The 13,782-nt window shown below is 35.9% G+C and overlaps 2 protein-coding genes across 2 annotated transcripts; both read left to right on the top strand.

Annotated features, from left to right (window-relative positions):
* On the top strand, positions 4,266-6,978 carry LOC104713861 (transmembrane 9 superfamily member 10). Its single transcript, XM_010431078.2, has 6 exons — positions 4,266-4,446; positions 4,694-4,858; positions 4,946-5,055; positions 5,137-5,245; positions 5,319-5,431; positions 5,510-6,978. Exons 1-6 carry the CDS (start codon positions 4,327-4,329, stop codon positions 6,819-6,821), a joined length of 1,929 nt encoding a protein of 642 aa, XP_010429380.1. The 5' UTR covers positions 4,266-4,326; the 3' UTR covers positions 6,822-6,978.
* LOC104713860 (receptor like protein 30-like) lies at positions 10,558-12,708 on the top strand. Its single transcript, XM_019230369.1, has one exon. It carries the CDS (start codon positions 10,589-10,591, stop codon positions 12,464-12,466), a length of 1,878 nt encoding a protein of 625 aa, XP_019085914.1. The 5' UTR covers positions 10,558-10,588; the 3' UTR covers positions 12,467-12,708.

Below are 13,782 nucleotides of genomic sequence, written 5' to 3'. Positions count from 1 at the left end.
CTTTTAAAGGCTCGACAAGCCTCTTTTCGTTGGGGAAGGGGGGGGGGGGTCTTGTCGCTTCGGGGAGAGAAGAAGAAAGAGAGAGAAAGGTTTTGAGTTTGATGCTGAGAGCAAAGAGTGTCTTGAAAAGGGTTAGAAGAAGGAGAACAGAGATCCATCATCTATATGTGTGTGGGGAAGGATGTGATTACTTGGTGGTGGATTGGGAGAGACAATGAGGCTTTCTCATGGCTGTTATCAAGGTAAGTTGTGTTGTTTTAATGTTAGATCGATTAGAGAATCGATGGTTGTGGAAGATTAGGGATTTGCAGCGAGAATGAGCTTGAAGGGAGGCTAGGATCGTGGTTTCTGGGTTGGTGGGGAGCTTCGTGGTGCTATAGAATTCATATCCAATGGTGGATTTGTGGATTGAACGGTTAGTTTGTGACTTAACTGAAGGTTAACATGGACATTTTCCCTGGTTATGTGGTGGCAATGTTGGGGTGTCGACCGACACCACTTTGGTGTTGGTCGACACCAGCATGTTGTTGTGTGTTTGGTCGTTGGAGACCGGCTGGAGTTAGATTTAGATAAGGAGAGATCGATGGAAGTGATGTCGTGGGCGTCTGTGTCGACCGACACTAGGAGGTGCAGATCGACACTAGAGGAGTTGATAGTGAATCGAGGTATTTGTGGTGAAGTGTTGTCTGTGCCTGGATGGAATCAAATATTCCAGCTCATCTCTCTTGTTACTCGGTCGCTAGGGATGGTTGGTTGTGCGACTCTGTAACTAAATGAGGTATAGGGTTTGGTGTGCTTAGGGGGAGTTTTTGTAAGGAGCGATTTTACGCCTGTTGTCTCGTCGGAATAATGGAGTACCAATGAGATCTTGTGTGAGGATTGGGAATCCGGGTGTGGTCGTCTCAAGAGGCCTGTAAAATTCTTTTCTGGACAATTCCTTCATAGAAATAAAAAACAAATGGGAAACTACGAAAATAAACGAATTATATAATGGGAAATATACGTAGACCGATGTTTAACTCCATATCAAACACATTTGTTTGGTTAATATGTCAGACCGTGGGAAAAGGTAGTATAATGGACAATACGATAACTTGTTTGAGGTAGATGAAAATGAAGAATGCCTAACCCCTAAACCCTAAACCCTAAACCCTAAACTTTAAACCCTAAACCCTAAACCCTATACCCTAAACCCTAAACCCTAAACCCTAACTCCTAACCCCTAAACCCTAAACCCTAACCCTAACTCCGAAACCCTAAACCCTAAACCCTAAACCCTAAACCTTAACCCCTAAACCCTAAACCCTAACACCTAAATCCTAAACCCAACATCATAACCCTAAATCCTAAACTCCGAAAACCTTTAAACCCTAAACCCTAATCCCTAATCAATGAACCCCTAAACCCTAAACCCTAAACCATAAACCCTAAACACTAAACCCTAAACCCTAAACCCTAAACCCTAAACCCTAAACCCCAACCCCTAAACCCTAACCCTAACCCTAACTCATAAACCCTAAACCCTAAACCCTAAACCCTAACCCCTAAACCCTAAACCCTAACACCTAAATCCTAAACCCAACATTATAATCCCTAACCCCTAAAACTAACCCTTAAACCCTAAACCTTAAACCCTAAACCCAAAACTAATAATCCAACCCTAAACCCTAAAGCCTAATCCCTATATCAACGCTCCTTCTGATTCTTCCGCGTCTTCTTCTTCTTCATAACTATGACCCTAATTTTCAACTTTACCGTCTTGGCGAACACCATTACAACCTCCCCAATACATTGACTCTATTTCAGCAACCTCAGCCAATATCTAAGCATCAACCTGGGTAGTAGGTATTATGGGGATTGTTGATTTAGAACCCACAATTGCTTCCATTGCAACATCCTCATCAATGAAAGGGTTACTGGTACACCCAGCAGAACTGCTACCAGATACACGCTTCCCACGCTTACCATTTCCAAAACTACAACCAGATGAACTGCAACGAGACAGACACTTCCCTCTCTTACCATTACAAACTCCTCTCTTAAACTTGTTCTCCATTTCGGAAAGGTTAGCAACGATCACATCATCTAATTGGCTGCTAAGAGCGGCGTCAATTAATGGTGCCAACTCATCATCGCTTGTTCCAAAACTGCAGCCAGACGTATAGCTACCCGACCCCAGATTGCCACCACCTGATACATCAGTACCTCTTTCCCCTGACTTTAAGTCATCTGTGTTTATTCCTCTGTTTCTAGATTGGTCAAAGTTGACAAACATATTTAAATGACGTTCTCCTGAAACAATTGCTTGAAGTAATCTAAGCCAACATCGGTAGTAACCATTAAAGGAGGAGTTCTCGCACCCGTCATGAAAAGCATGTTGTTCGGAGGACAATAGCTGAAACAAACCTTCTTCAAAACAATGCTGAATTCAAGTATTACAGCATCTTCAAGTTCAGCAAACGTAATCGTTTCCGATACGGGTACAACCCTCGAAACAAGAAACTTATCCACATCAAACTTTCAAATGCCATCCAGAGAATAAGCCCACTCAACGCTTAGGAAAATACAATGTCCAACCTGCAAACAAAAACAGTTGTTTGTTTATAAATTACAACCAAACACAATATTGCAATCCCCAAAGAACAACAAAAAGATATTGCAATTCACAGAAAATAACCAAAAACGATAAAGAAGCATAACTACACTAGCTGCCATGTTCCGTTAAACAAAAACCTATTCCTTCCTGTTTCCCTAATCCACACAAAAGAAAACCTTTATATACGGCTGCTAACATCTAATTTGGAATACACGTGCAAAAACTACAGCCGCAAGATCAGTTTTTTTTAGTTACAAGTGGAAGAGGGAGCATCTAATGGTGAAACCATTTTAGTTAGAAACGAGAATCCATTTAGAACTAGATGAGGAATAAAATTGTATGGAAAATAAATGAACAGTATAAAAGAGAGCTAAAAGTGCTTTGTGAACAAAAATTATACTATTGAATTATTAAATATTAAAAAAGTGTGTTAGAATGTAAATTTTCCTAAAAAACACTCTTACATTCTTTCTAATTTGGTAAGTAAGTATAGTTGTCTTGTATATGTGGTATACTAGAAGCATAACATCTACTAGATACATAAAAGCCAGACAAAACTTGAAGTAAACTAAACGTGATGACCAACGCATGTAGGCAATAATTTAATAATTCTTATTTTGTGTGCAGAATTCTAAAAATCATATATTAAAAATTGGGGGAATATATAATTACATGAATAGACAAACTAAATATTTAAATACCATATTAATAAATTGTAGATAAAAAAAATATAATTTCATTATTATTTATAATGATATTTTTCGTTTCAAAAAAAAAAGTAAAATATTAATCTTTTTACACGGTTTTAAACTTCTTACAAAATTAAAAATATTAAAATAATTTATGTAATTAAGTATATTAATATTATTAAAAATATTTATGCGTGGCTAAATACACCTAATAGAATAGAAACTATAGAACTTAGTTTTTTTATACCATTATATTATTAATATTTAAATACCACAATTCCTAATTATAGATTTGTACATTTAGCAAATTTTTTTTCCAACAATTGGCCATAATGGACTGGTCCATTAGCTGACTCGATTTCTGATGTGATGGTGTATTCTACAATTGGATTTACCTCCTGCCACTACACTAAGGTTACTTCTCTGCAAATTGCAGGTTTATGTTGTATGTTTGTGTATTTAACTTGTCATTTTTTTCCTTGGTAAAATATGCATTATTTACTTGTGATGGTGGCTGCTGGTGTAGTGGTGTGTACGTACGTAGGTTTCAAAATTTGCTAGAATCGTTAGCAGGTCACTCTCATTTACCAAATGAAATTGGTCTTTCATGATTTATTTATTTTTCTTTGATCCTTTCAATACTTTTCCATAACTATTCGTATCCTCCACACTAACTCATTTCTACTTTGCTAAGTAAACAAGTTTCACCTAATTTACTAAATTAAAAAAAAAAATTAACAAATCGGTTCCATAGATTCATAGTTACGTAAAACTTTATCAGTGTCAAAAAAGTTTTGTATTCTTTTACCTTAAAAAGTGTTGACTTTTGATATATGATTATTAACTGATGTAAAGAAGAAGAATCACCGACAGCTCCAAATGAGTAAATCTCAACCGTTGATTAGATTAAACGATAAACTAAAACAATCCAACGGTCACAAATCGTCCAGTTGCCATGTTCTCCCTCTCTCTCTCTCTTCTTCTGCATTTAAGAAACCTCACTACACGAAGACGACGAAGACGAAGAAATCGAGCACATCCATGGCGAAAGTTCGGATTTTGATCGTAGCCCTTGTCTTCTTCTTCTCCCTCAATGTCAATGTCAATGTCAATGTCAATGGATTTTACCTTCCCGGCGTCGCTCCACAAGATTTTCAGATGGTTAGTCACAAAGTCACCTCTGTATCCGAATCTGTCTTCTCTCTTGTGTGTTTCGCAAATGCAGCTTCATATTTTGGCTTAGTGTAGCTTTGATCCGCAATGATTCTTGTTTGATCGAGTATTTGATTTGTTCCTGGTTTAGATCCGACGCAATTGATCAAGAAATTTTGTTAAAATTGGATCTATGGCTCTGTTTTATGAGATTTGGGCGATTTTGATCTTTAAAGTTATGATTTTTATTCTGCAGGGAGATGCGTTGATGGTGAAAGTTAATAAACTGACATCTACAAAGACTCAGCTTCCATATTCATACTATTCTCTTCCTTATTGTCGTCCAGAACATATTGTTGATAGTGCTGAGAATCTCGGTGAAGTTCTCCGTGGTGATCGGATTGAGAACTCGCCTTTTGTGGTATGTTCTTGGTTCTTTCTGCATGTGTCTTGTTTAAAATTGTAGTTTGATGAGATTTTTATATGTCTGTTTGTTTCTTTGTTGCAGTTTAAAATGAGAGAATCACAGATGTGTGCTGCGGTTTGTCGCGTAAAGCTCGATAAGAAAACAGCCAAGGCGTTGAAGGAGAAGATTGCTGATGAGTACCGGGTTAACATGTGAGGAAGATTTGATTTCAGTTGCCTTTGGTTGAATGTGTTCTTTGTTGTTTTTATGAGGAAGATTGATTTATTATGCAGGATTTTGGACAACCTTCCACTAGTTGTTCCAGTGAAAAGGCCAGATCAGGACAATGTTGTAGTGTATCAGCATGGTTTCCATGTTGGTCTCAAGGGCATCTTTGTTGGTGTAAGAGCTCATCATCACATTTCCTGTATATGTTTTAATGGAAGGAGTTCTTATTTGTTTCATTTTCCTGTAGAAAAAGGAGGAAAAGTATTTTATCCACAACCACTTGACCTTCACTGTTAAGTATCACAGAGATATAGAGACCGATTCTTCAAGAATCGTTGGCTTTGAAGTCAAGCCTTTCAGGTAGCTTTTTTTGTGATTTAAGGACTTTGACTCTTTATTGTGTAGACTTAACATTTACTGGTTTTAATCTCAATGCAGTATCAAGCATGAATATGAAGGTCAATGGAATGAAAAGGCTCGGTTAACCACATGTGATCCGCATACAAAGCGTGCAGTCACTAACTCTGAGTCTCCTCAGGAGGTTGAAGAAGGGAACGAGATTATATTCACATATGATGTTGATTTCCAAGAAAGTGAGGTGAAATGGGCGTCTAGGTGGGACACTTACCTTTTGATGGCTGATGATCAGATTCATTGGTTCTCTATCGTTAATTCCATGATGATTGTACTTTTCCTCTCTGGTATGGTTGCTATGATCATGCTAAGAACACTCTACCGAGATATCTCCAACTACAATCAGTTAGAGACTCATGAAGAGGCTCTCGAAGAGACGGGTTGGAAACTGGTACATGGAGATGTTTTCAGACCGCCAACAAACCCGGAGTTGCTCTCTGTCTATGCAGGCACTGGAGTTCAATGCTTTGGAATGATTCTTGTAACCATGATCTTTGCTTGTCTTGGCTTTTTATCTCCTTCAAACCGTGGTGGTCTTATGACTGCTATGCTTTTGCTTTGGGTTTTCATGGGACTCTTGGCGGGATACGCGTCTGCACGCCTTTACAAAACGTTAAGAGGAGGAACTGAATGGAAGAAGATCGCTCTGAAAACTGCAATCATGTTCCCTGCTACAATCTTTGTCGCGTTCTTTGTCCTTAATGCCATAATATGGGGACAAAAGTCATCTGGTGCTGTCCCGTTTGGTACAATGTTTGCCCTGGTAGTCCTCTGGTTCGGCATCTCTGTTCCGCTTGTTTTCATCGGTGCCTACATCGGTTTTAGGAAACCTGCACCGGAAGATCCAGTGAAAACCAACAAGATCCCGAGGCAGATACCAATACAAGCCTGGTACATGAACCCACTCTTCTCCATTTTGATCGGAGGCATTCTCCCATTTGGTGCAGTCTTCATCGAGCTCTTCTTCATACTTACCTCGATATGGCTTCACCAATTCTACTACATCTTCGGGTTCCTCTTCATCGTCTTCATCATTTTGATTATCACTTGCGCAGAGATCACAGTCGTCCTCTGTTATTTTCAACTCTGTAGTGAAGACTACCAATGGTGGTGGAGATCTTACTTAACATCAGGCTCTTCTGCTGTTTACCTCTTTCTTTATGCTGCCTTTTACTTCTACACAAAGCTCGAGATCACGAAGCTTGTCTCTGGAATCCTCTACTTCGGGTATATGCTCATCGTCTCATATGTTTTCTTTGTTTTCACCGGCGCAATTGGTTTCTACGCATGCTTTTGGTTCACCAGGCTTATCTATTCTTCAGTTAAGATTGACTGATCTTTTGATCACATTCTGAGAAAGCTATTTTCAGTTCTCTTTTTCATTGTTGTTCTACAAAATCTTGTTGTAGTTCTTTCTTAGAAAACATTTGTGATAATTTTGAGATATGTACACCGAAACTTTATTTTCTTGTAAACAGAGAAACTTTATTTTATTGTAAACATAGATAAAGCTCAAGCATAGTAAAAAAAATTGTTTCTCACATTTTTGATTTTTCAGAATAAAATCAACTTGCATGCTTTTATGTCATACACATTAGAAACTGAGTTTCGTGCTGCTTTTGCAAGGCCTTACCCTTTGCATTTCTATACCGAAATATCCAGAACAAAACATATTCTTCCGTAACGGAACCAAAAACCCGAACGTCCATGGCTAACTCCAATTCGACTCGATTCGCTTATAAACATAAACATGAGATAAATACATACTAATAAATTCTAACCCGATTAATTATCAAAAGTACTGGAATGTTACGATAAATAGACTCGATTCGCTTATAAGGCAGCCAAAATATCGGCTTTATACACCAAATAGAATAAAATTTTAGAACCACATGTTCAAGACATTTGCTTGGTCAGCTATGTATTGTTAATATGTATTGTTAATTATTGAATGATAAATCGGTGAGTTCGAATGGTTCCTTTCACAGTTTTTTTTTTTTACATTTGAGAATTTTCAAAAATATTCTTTTTACTATGTCACTTTTTAAAAATACCATTTTATGTTATTTATTTTTAAAAATATTTATTCTCTATATATAAAATAACTAAATTCGAAGCCCTAAATTCAAATACTAAATTCTAACACTTCAAAACTATTTACTAAATATAAAATAGAGAACCAAACCTAAATTTTTTTATAAAAAATCAGTTTAACATATCGTAAAATTATAAGTTTAACCTATTCTAAAAACTCATTCAAATTTCTCAAAATCTAAAGTATATAAGTTCCGCAAAATTCAAATGTCTCCGGCCGCTTTGTTTGGAAACGATGAAATTGGTAGGTCACGTGTTTTTTCTGGAACATGATTTTAGAAGGGAAAATGACACCCACACCCACTTTGGGTGTGAGTTGTGTCACAAAAACCCACTTTCCACTTATAGTATACTTTCTCAAGTTTTTTGCTTATGTGTCCACACATTTTGGACGATTTTGCCCCTCTTCTCTTTCTCTCCTTCTTTTATCTCTTTTTCTCTTCTTTTTTGTTATTAACAGTTTAACAAAGTAAAATATATTTATTTGTTGTAATAAAACAAATTTTCTATTTATTTATATAAAATATATTATGATTATATATTTTTTACATTTTAAGATACATATTGCTATATTTTTTTATGAATTTTTAGATTATACAGTATCCATCGGTCGTTGAACATTTGTTCAATTATAAGTGGATAATCAATTGCAGTATTGTTAATAGATAGTTACTTGTGTTTATTCATACAAAATATACATACATAAATTTGGTTAGATCTTTATCCATAGCATATTATCCATAACACAACATAGACCAAATAAGTACAAAACCCTTTAATTCTAAATTTTAAATCCTAGAACATAAACCCTTGAACCTAAAACCAAAACTATTCACTTTAAAAAAAAAAGTTTAGTGGATAGAAAAACTATAGATAGGTCTCCATGGATTTACAAAGCATATCTAGACATTAAGCTGAAGAATAGCAGTTGAATGGTGGCTATGGATGTGATCATGTGGATATTTTTTTGTGGATACCAATGTAGACAGACCAAAGAATCATCATACAACATCCACACAATTAAATCCATAGACACCATGAGCTCCTTGCTTCATATTTTGTGTTGGTCCAGAAACATATACACTCATAAGTGGTTAATAAACAAAATAAAAATTAACAACATTGATTTATTTAGAACATTGAATATCAATCATGTGGATTAGTAGTTATGGATACTTATCTTATAATATCTTGCTCATTCTTTACATGAGCAGAAATTTGTCCAAGATAAATTAGCCACATAGATTTCTTTTAGCTAAATGTTTTTGTACTATTTTTCAGCTAGAAGTAGGTATATTAGAACTTAGAAGTGTCACTAGAAGCATACTACACAATAAACATGGTCATTATTAATCTCAAAGCCTATCCACCAAATTCTGACCACGTGGACAAGCAATCCAGATGAAATTTATTGACAAGTTTGTTGCATGTTCAAACATCACTATAGTTTAGCCACTTAGATGTCTTTTAGCCAAATGTTTTTGTACTATTTTTAAGCTAGAATTAGAGATATTAGAACTTAGAAGTGTCACTAGAAGCATACTACACAACAAACATGGTCATTATTAATCTCTAAGCCTATCCACCAAACTCTGACCACGTGGACAAGCAATCCAGATGAAATTTATTGACAAGTTTGTTGCATGTTCAAACATCACCATAGTTTAGAGTGGTTTAGGATTTAAGATTTAGGGTATAAGGTTGACGTTATTGGGCTTATATGGATTTAGTGTCTATGTGGTGTTAGGATTTAAGACACTAAATCCATGTTGCATGTTGCATGTTTATCATTTTCATCTGTCTAAACCCTAAACCCTAAACCCTAAACCCTAAACCCTAAACCCTAAACTCTGACCACGTGGACAAGCAATCCAGATGAAATTTATTGACAAGTTTGTTGCATGTTCAAACATCACTATAGTTTAGCCACTTAGATGTCTTTTAGCCAAATGTTTTTGTACTATTTTTAAGCTAGAATTAGAGATATTAGAACTTAGAAGTGTCACTAGAAGCATACTACACAACAAACATGGTCATTATTAATCTCTAAGCCTATCCACCAAACTCTGACCACGTGGACAAGCAATCCAGATGAAATTTATTGACAAGTTTGTTGCATGTTCAAACATCACCATAGTTTAGGGTTTAGACTTTAGATGGTATATAGATTCAATGTCTATGTTTTGAGTTCAAGTTGTATTGTCTAAGGTTCAAGGTGTAGGATTTAGGGGTTAAGGTTAAAAGTTTAGGTTTAGGTATGTGGATGATGTGTCTATATTTTTAATTCATGGTTTAGGATTTAGGGTTCAAGGTGTATGGTTTAGGGTTTAGGATTTAAGATTTAGGGTATAAGGTTTACGTTTTTGGGCTTATATGGATTTAGTGTCTATGTGGTGTTAGGATTTAATATTTAGGGTATAAGGTTAACTTTTTTTTGTTTGTCAACAACTAAAGTTACTAAACTTAAAATTTAGTATGTTTATCACCAACTAAAGTTACTAAACTTAAAATTTAGTAATGAAAATGAAAAATAAATGTTAAAGAAAAAAAATATTAGAAAAGAAAGAGAAAAGTTAGAGAGAGAGATGAGAAGGAAAAAAAAGTAGAAAGAGAAGGTTAGTTTAGTTAGAGGGTGTAAGTTATAATTTGACATAAGAAAAGTATAAGGGTAGTAGAAAGTGGGTGTAAGTATCAATACTTTAGGAGAAAGTGGGTGTGGCTGTCATTTTCCCATTTTAGAATAGTCAATTAGTCAATAGAGTGTGTAATGTACTGAAAAATTAGATTTTTATGGAAGTAACGAGGACTCAACGGTCTATGCCTATGGCCCATAGGCTATGGGAAGAATTTTGCGGGACAGTTGACTGTAGATTTGCCTAAAGTCAATTAGTCAATAGAGTGTAGTCACCGTTAATCTATTTTTTTTTTGTTCTTATAAAGAGAGCTCCAGAAGCCATAATCATAACCCATCACACATTAAACCACGCAAACTAAATACAGAAAAGCGTAATGATGATTCCAAGGCAACCTTATTCGTTTTCTGGTGTTGTTGCTACCTTGTGTTTCTTCTTCTTGTTTTCCTTTGCTCTACACACACTTGCTTCTCCTACTCTCCATTATTGCCGCCATGATCAGAGGGATGCTCTTCTGGAGTTCAAACACGAGTTTCCCATAAGTGAATCCAACCCAACTGCTAATGCTATGAGTTCATGGAACAAGAGCAATGATTGCTGTTTTTGGAATGGTGTCAAATGCGATGCTAAATCTGGCAAGGTGATTTCACTTAACCTTTTTGGCGTCTTTCTCAATAACACTTTGAAACCAAATAGTGGTCTTTTCAAACTCCAATATCTTCAACACCTAATCTTATATTCTTGCAAACTCTATGGGGAGATTCCTTCTTCATTTGGAAACCTTTCTCATCTTAGGAAGCTTGACCTTTTGAAAAATGAATTAGTTGGTCAAGTTCCAGCTTCAGTTGGAAACTTAACCCAACTAAGTGACTTGAGCCTCGGCGAAAACAAATTAAGTGGCAAAATTCCCATTTCAGTTGCCAACTTAACGAAATTGCGCAACCTTGATCTCTCTAATAATTACTTCGAAGAGCTCCCATCTGACATAAGTGGACTCCACAGCTTGGAGTATTTTTATGTGAGTGGAAACTCATTTTACGGGCCGTTTCCTACATCCTTGTTCAGGATTCCTTCGTTACAATGGGTTCATTTGGAGGAAAACCACTTTAAGGGACCTATAGAGTTTGGGAATATCTCTTCATCGTCTACGCTGAATCGTATATACCTTTCTCGCAATAAATTAGATGGCGCAATCCCTGAATCTATATCTAAATTTCTCAATATGGAAAAGTTAGATCTTAGTTACAATAAGATCATTGGGCCAATCCCCACCTCTATATCACAGTTAGTCAACCTTACTTACCTTGATCTTTCTAACAATAAGATCATTGGGCCAATCCCCACCTCTCTATCACAGTTAGTCAACCTTACTTACCTTGATCTTTCTAACAATAAGTTGGAAGGAGAAGTAGCAGGTTTCTTATGGAGATTTGGTGTGGTGAATCTTTCTCACAACTCGTTTAGCAGTTTTGGAAGCAGTTTTGAATTAGAAGAGTTTGGTGAACAAGAATATGTTTATTTGGATTTGGACATTGATTCGAATTTATTTCGAGGACCATTTCCCCATTGGATCTGCAAGCTTAGAAAATGGTTAAGGCTTTCTATAAATCTATCCAACAATAGGTTTAGTGGCTCAATTCCTCAATGTTTGAGGAATTTCACTTATTTTCCTCAAGCACTTATTCTGCGAAACAATAGTTTCAGTGGAACTCTTCCAGTTATGTCTGCTGATGCTTCGGTAAATGCATTAGACTTCTCAGGAAACAGATTTTGTGGAAAGATCCCTGAATCCATTGGATCGTTAGAAGAATTGAGTATTCTTAATTTGTCAAGTAATGCATTGACAAGCGATATACCTCAACCATTGGCAGATTTGAAAAATCTTGAGGCATTGGACTTATCCCATAATCAGTTGTTCGGTCAGATTCCTCCAGATCTTGGTAAGATTCATTCCCTATTGACCATGAATTTCTCCCACAACAATCTCGAAGGTCCAATACCACAAGACCAAAAGTTTCAAGACCAGAACTGTTCTTCATTCATGGATAACCCCAAACTCTACGGTCTCGAAAAATTTTGTGGAAAAACTTATGTTTCGAATCCTATACCAAAAGAGGAACAAGTGATTAACTGGATCGCAGCGGCAATAGCGTATGGACCTGGTGTCTTATGCGGATTTGTGATTGGAAATGTCTTCATTTCCCACAAGTTTCGTAGAATCAATCCCCGCGTAGTCATCAGAAGTGCTCGTTGAACACTTTCTCTTGTCCTTTTTCTAAGCATTTATCAAGCATATATGTGTAAGTTTCTGTAATAATTTTCTCCAAAAGCTTTTCTGTTTGTGTTGTAATCTTCTACTTTATAGTTTTGTTATAGTCTTCTTTGGTGATAAATGATATACATTGGCTCAAAATTACAGTTCAAACCCTTAATTCACGCTACATCAAGTCTAATGCAATTTAATTTTGCATCGCCACGGAGGCCTAACGTAACGTCTCCAACTTCTGTCAGGTCACAACATTTCCCAAACACTCTTTCTTATTGTACACGTCACCCATGGTTCCCTTTGCCGTTACGATTTCTTTCGGAAATAATGTCTCCTCAGTCCCTCACGATTTCTTTGTTCACCCTTTTTTCAGGATGTGTTCTTACATTTCTTTTAACAATCTAGTTTAAATACTTAAATCTATTGGTTTTTGAAAAATTGACATTATATCTTAAAATGTACATATCGACAAATTTCTTTCCAATTTTCTTATTATTTACCTTCACATGATATCATTACTTTTTTTTTGAATAAAATGTTAAATTATATTCAAAGGAAAAATATCCTTTTACATTTGCTTCTTTTGAAAGAATTGATAAAAAAGAATTAGATAGTGCTAAAAAAAAATCATTACTTTTTTTTTTAATATCATTACTTTACTTACATATGTATTTCTGTAAAATAGGTTTAACAAGGGTACTTTTATCTAAAAGTGGATGTTTTATCATTTATCAACACATCACTTTAGGATGTTTTTTTTTTTTTGAATTTAATGTTAAATTATATTCAAAAGAAAAATAAACGTTTTACAAAGTTTATGTGGTAAAAACCTTTAAAACAGTTTGAAAAGAAAACATTTCAGTAGAATCTGGCTTTAAACCAAACTTGAATTGATGTGCTTTGACTTCTTTGGAGTGTGCTTAGTCGGTTGTGGACGTACTTGTCTATCTGCTTGATCAGGTGCTCAGCCGTCAGTGGATGTTCGCCGTGCCTTCTTCCATTTCTTTCTCGCCAAAGTAGATAGATGGTAGTTTGAAAAGCATAACCCAGAATGAAGTGTAACGTTTTATCAAGAGCATTACCCGCAAGAAGGGAGAGAACATCTTGCCGCTGACTCGTGTATTTTTCTGCAAGCAGCCGTTTCACTAGCCCTTCCCACACCAGCTGTGAATAAGAACATTGAAAAAACAGATGATCTCTTGTTTCTAACGGGTGATTGCAGAAGATACAGCTTGCATTAGCCTGTGGAGACCATTGTCGCAGTCTATCACCTTAGGATGTTAATAAATGTTGAAAGTGAAGTT

The sequence above is a fragment of the Camelina sativa genome, chromosome 9 (assembly GCF_000633955.1).
Source record: "Camelina sativa cultivar DH55 chromosome 9, Cs, whole genome shotgun sequence".
Lineage (NCBI taxonomy): Eukaryota > Viridiplantae > Streptophyta > Magnoliopsida > Brassicales > Brassicaceae > Camelina > Camelina sativa.
This window is presented reverse-complemented; position numbering and strand designations above follow the sequence as displayed.

Bases quoted from the DNA above. Each gene is read 5' to 3' on its own strand.
- LOC104713860 (XM_019230369.1), top strand. From the start codon at position 10,589: ATGATGATTCCAAGGCAACCTTATTCGTTTTCTGGTGTTGTTGCTACC.
- LOC104713861 (XM_010431078.2), top strand. From the start codon at position 4,327: ATGGCGAAAGTTCGGATTTTGATCGTAGCCCTTGTCTTCTTCTTCTCC. The intron at 4,859-4,945 runs GTATGTTCTTGG...TCTTTGTTGCAG, and splicing joins TTGAGAACTCGCCTTTTGTG to TTTAAAATGAGAGAATCACA. The intron at 5,056-5,136 runs GTGAGGAAGATT...TTTATTATGCAG, and splicing joins GATGAGTACCGGGTTAACAT to GATTTTGGACAACCTTCCAC.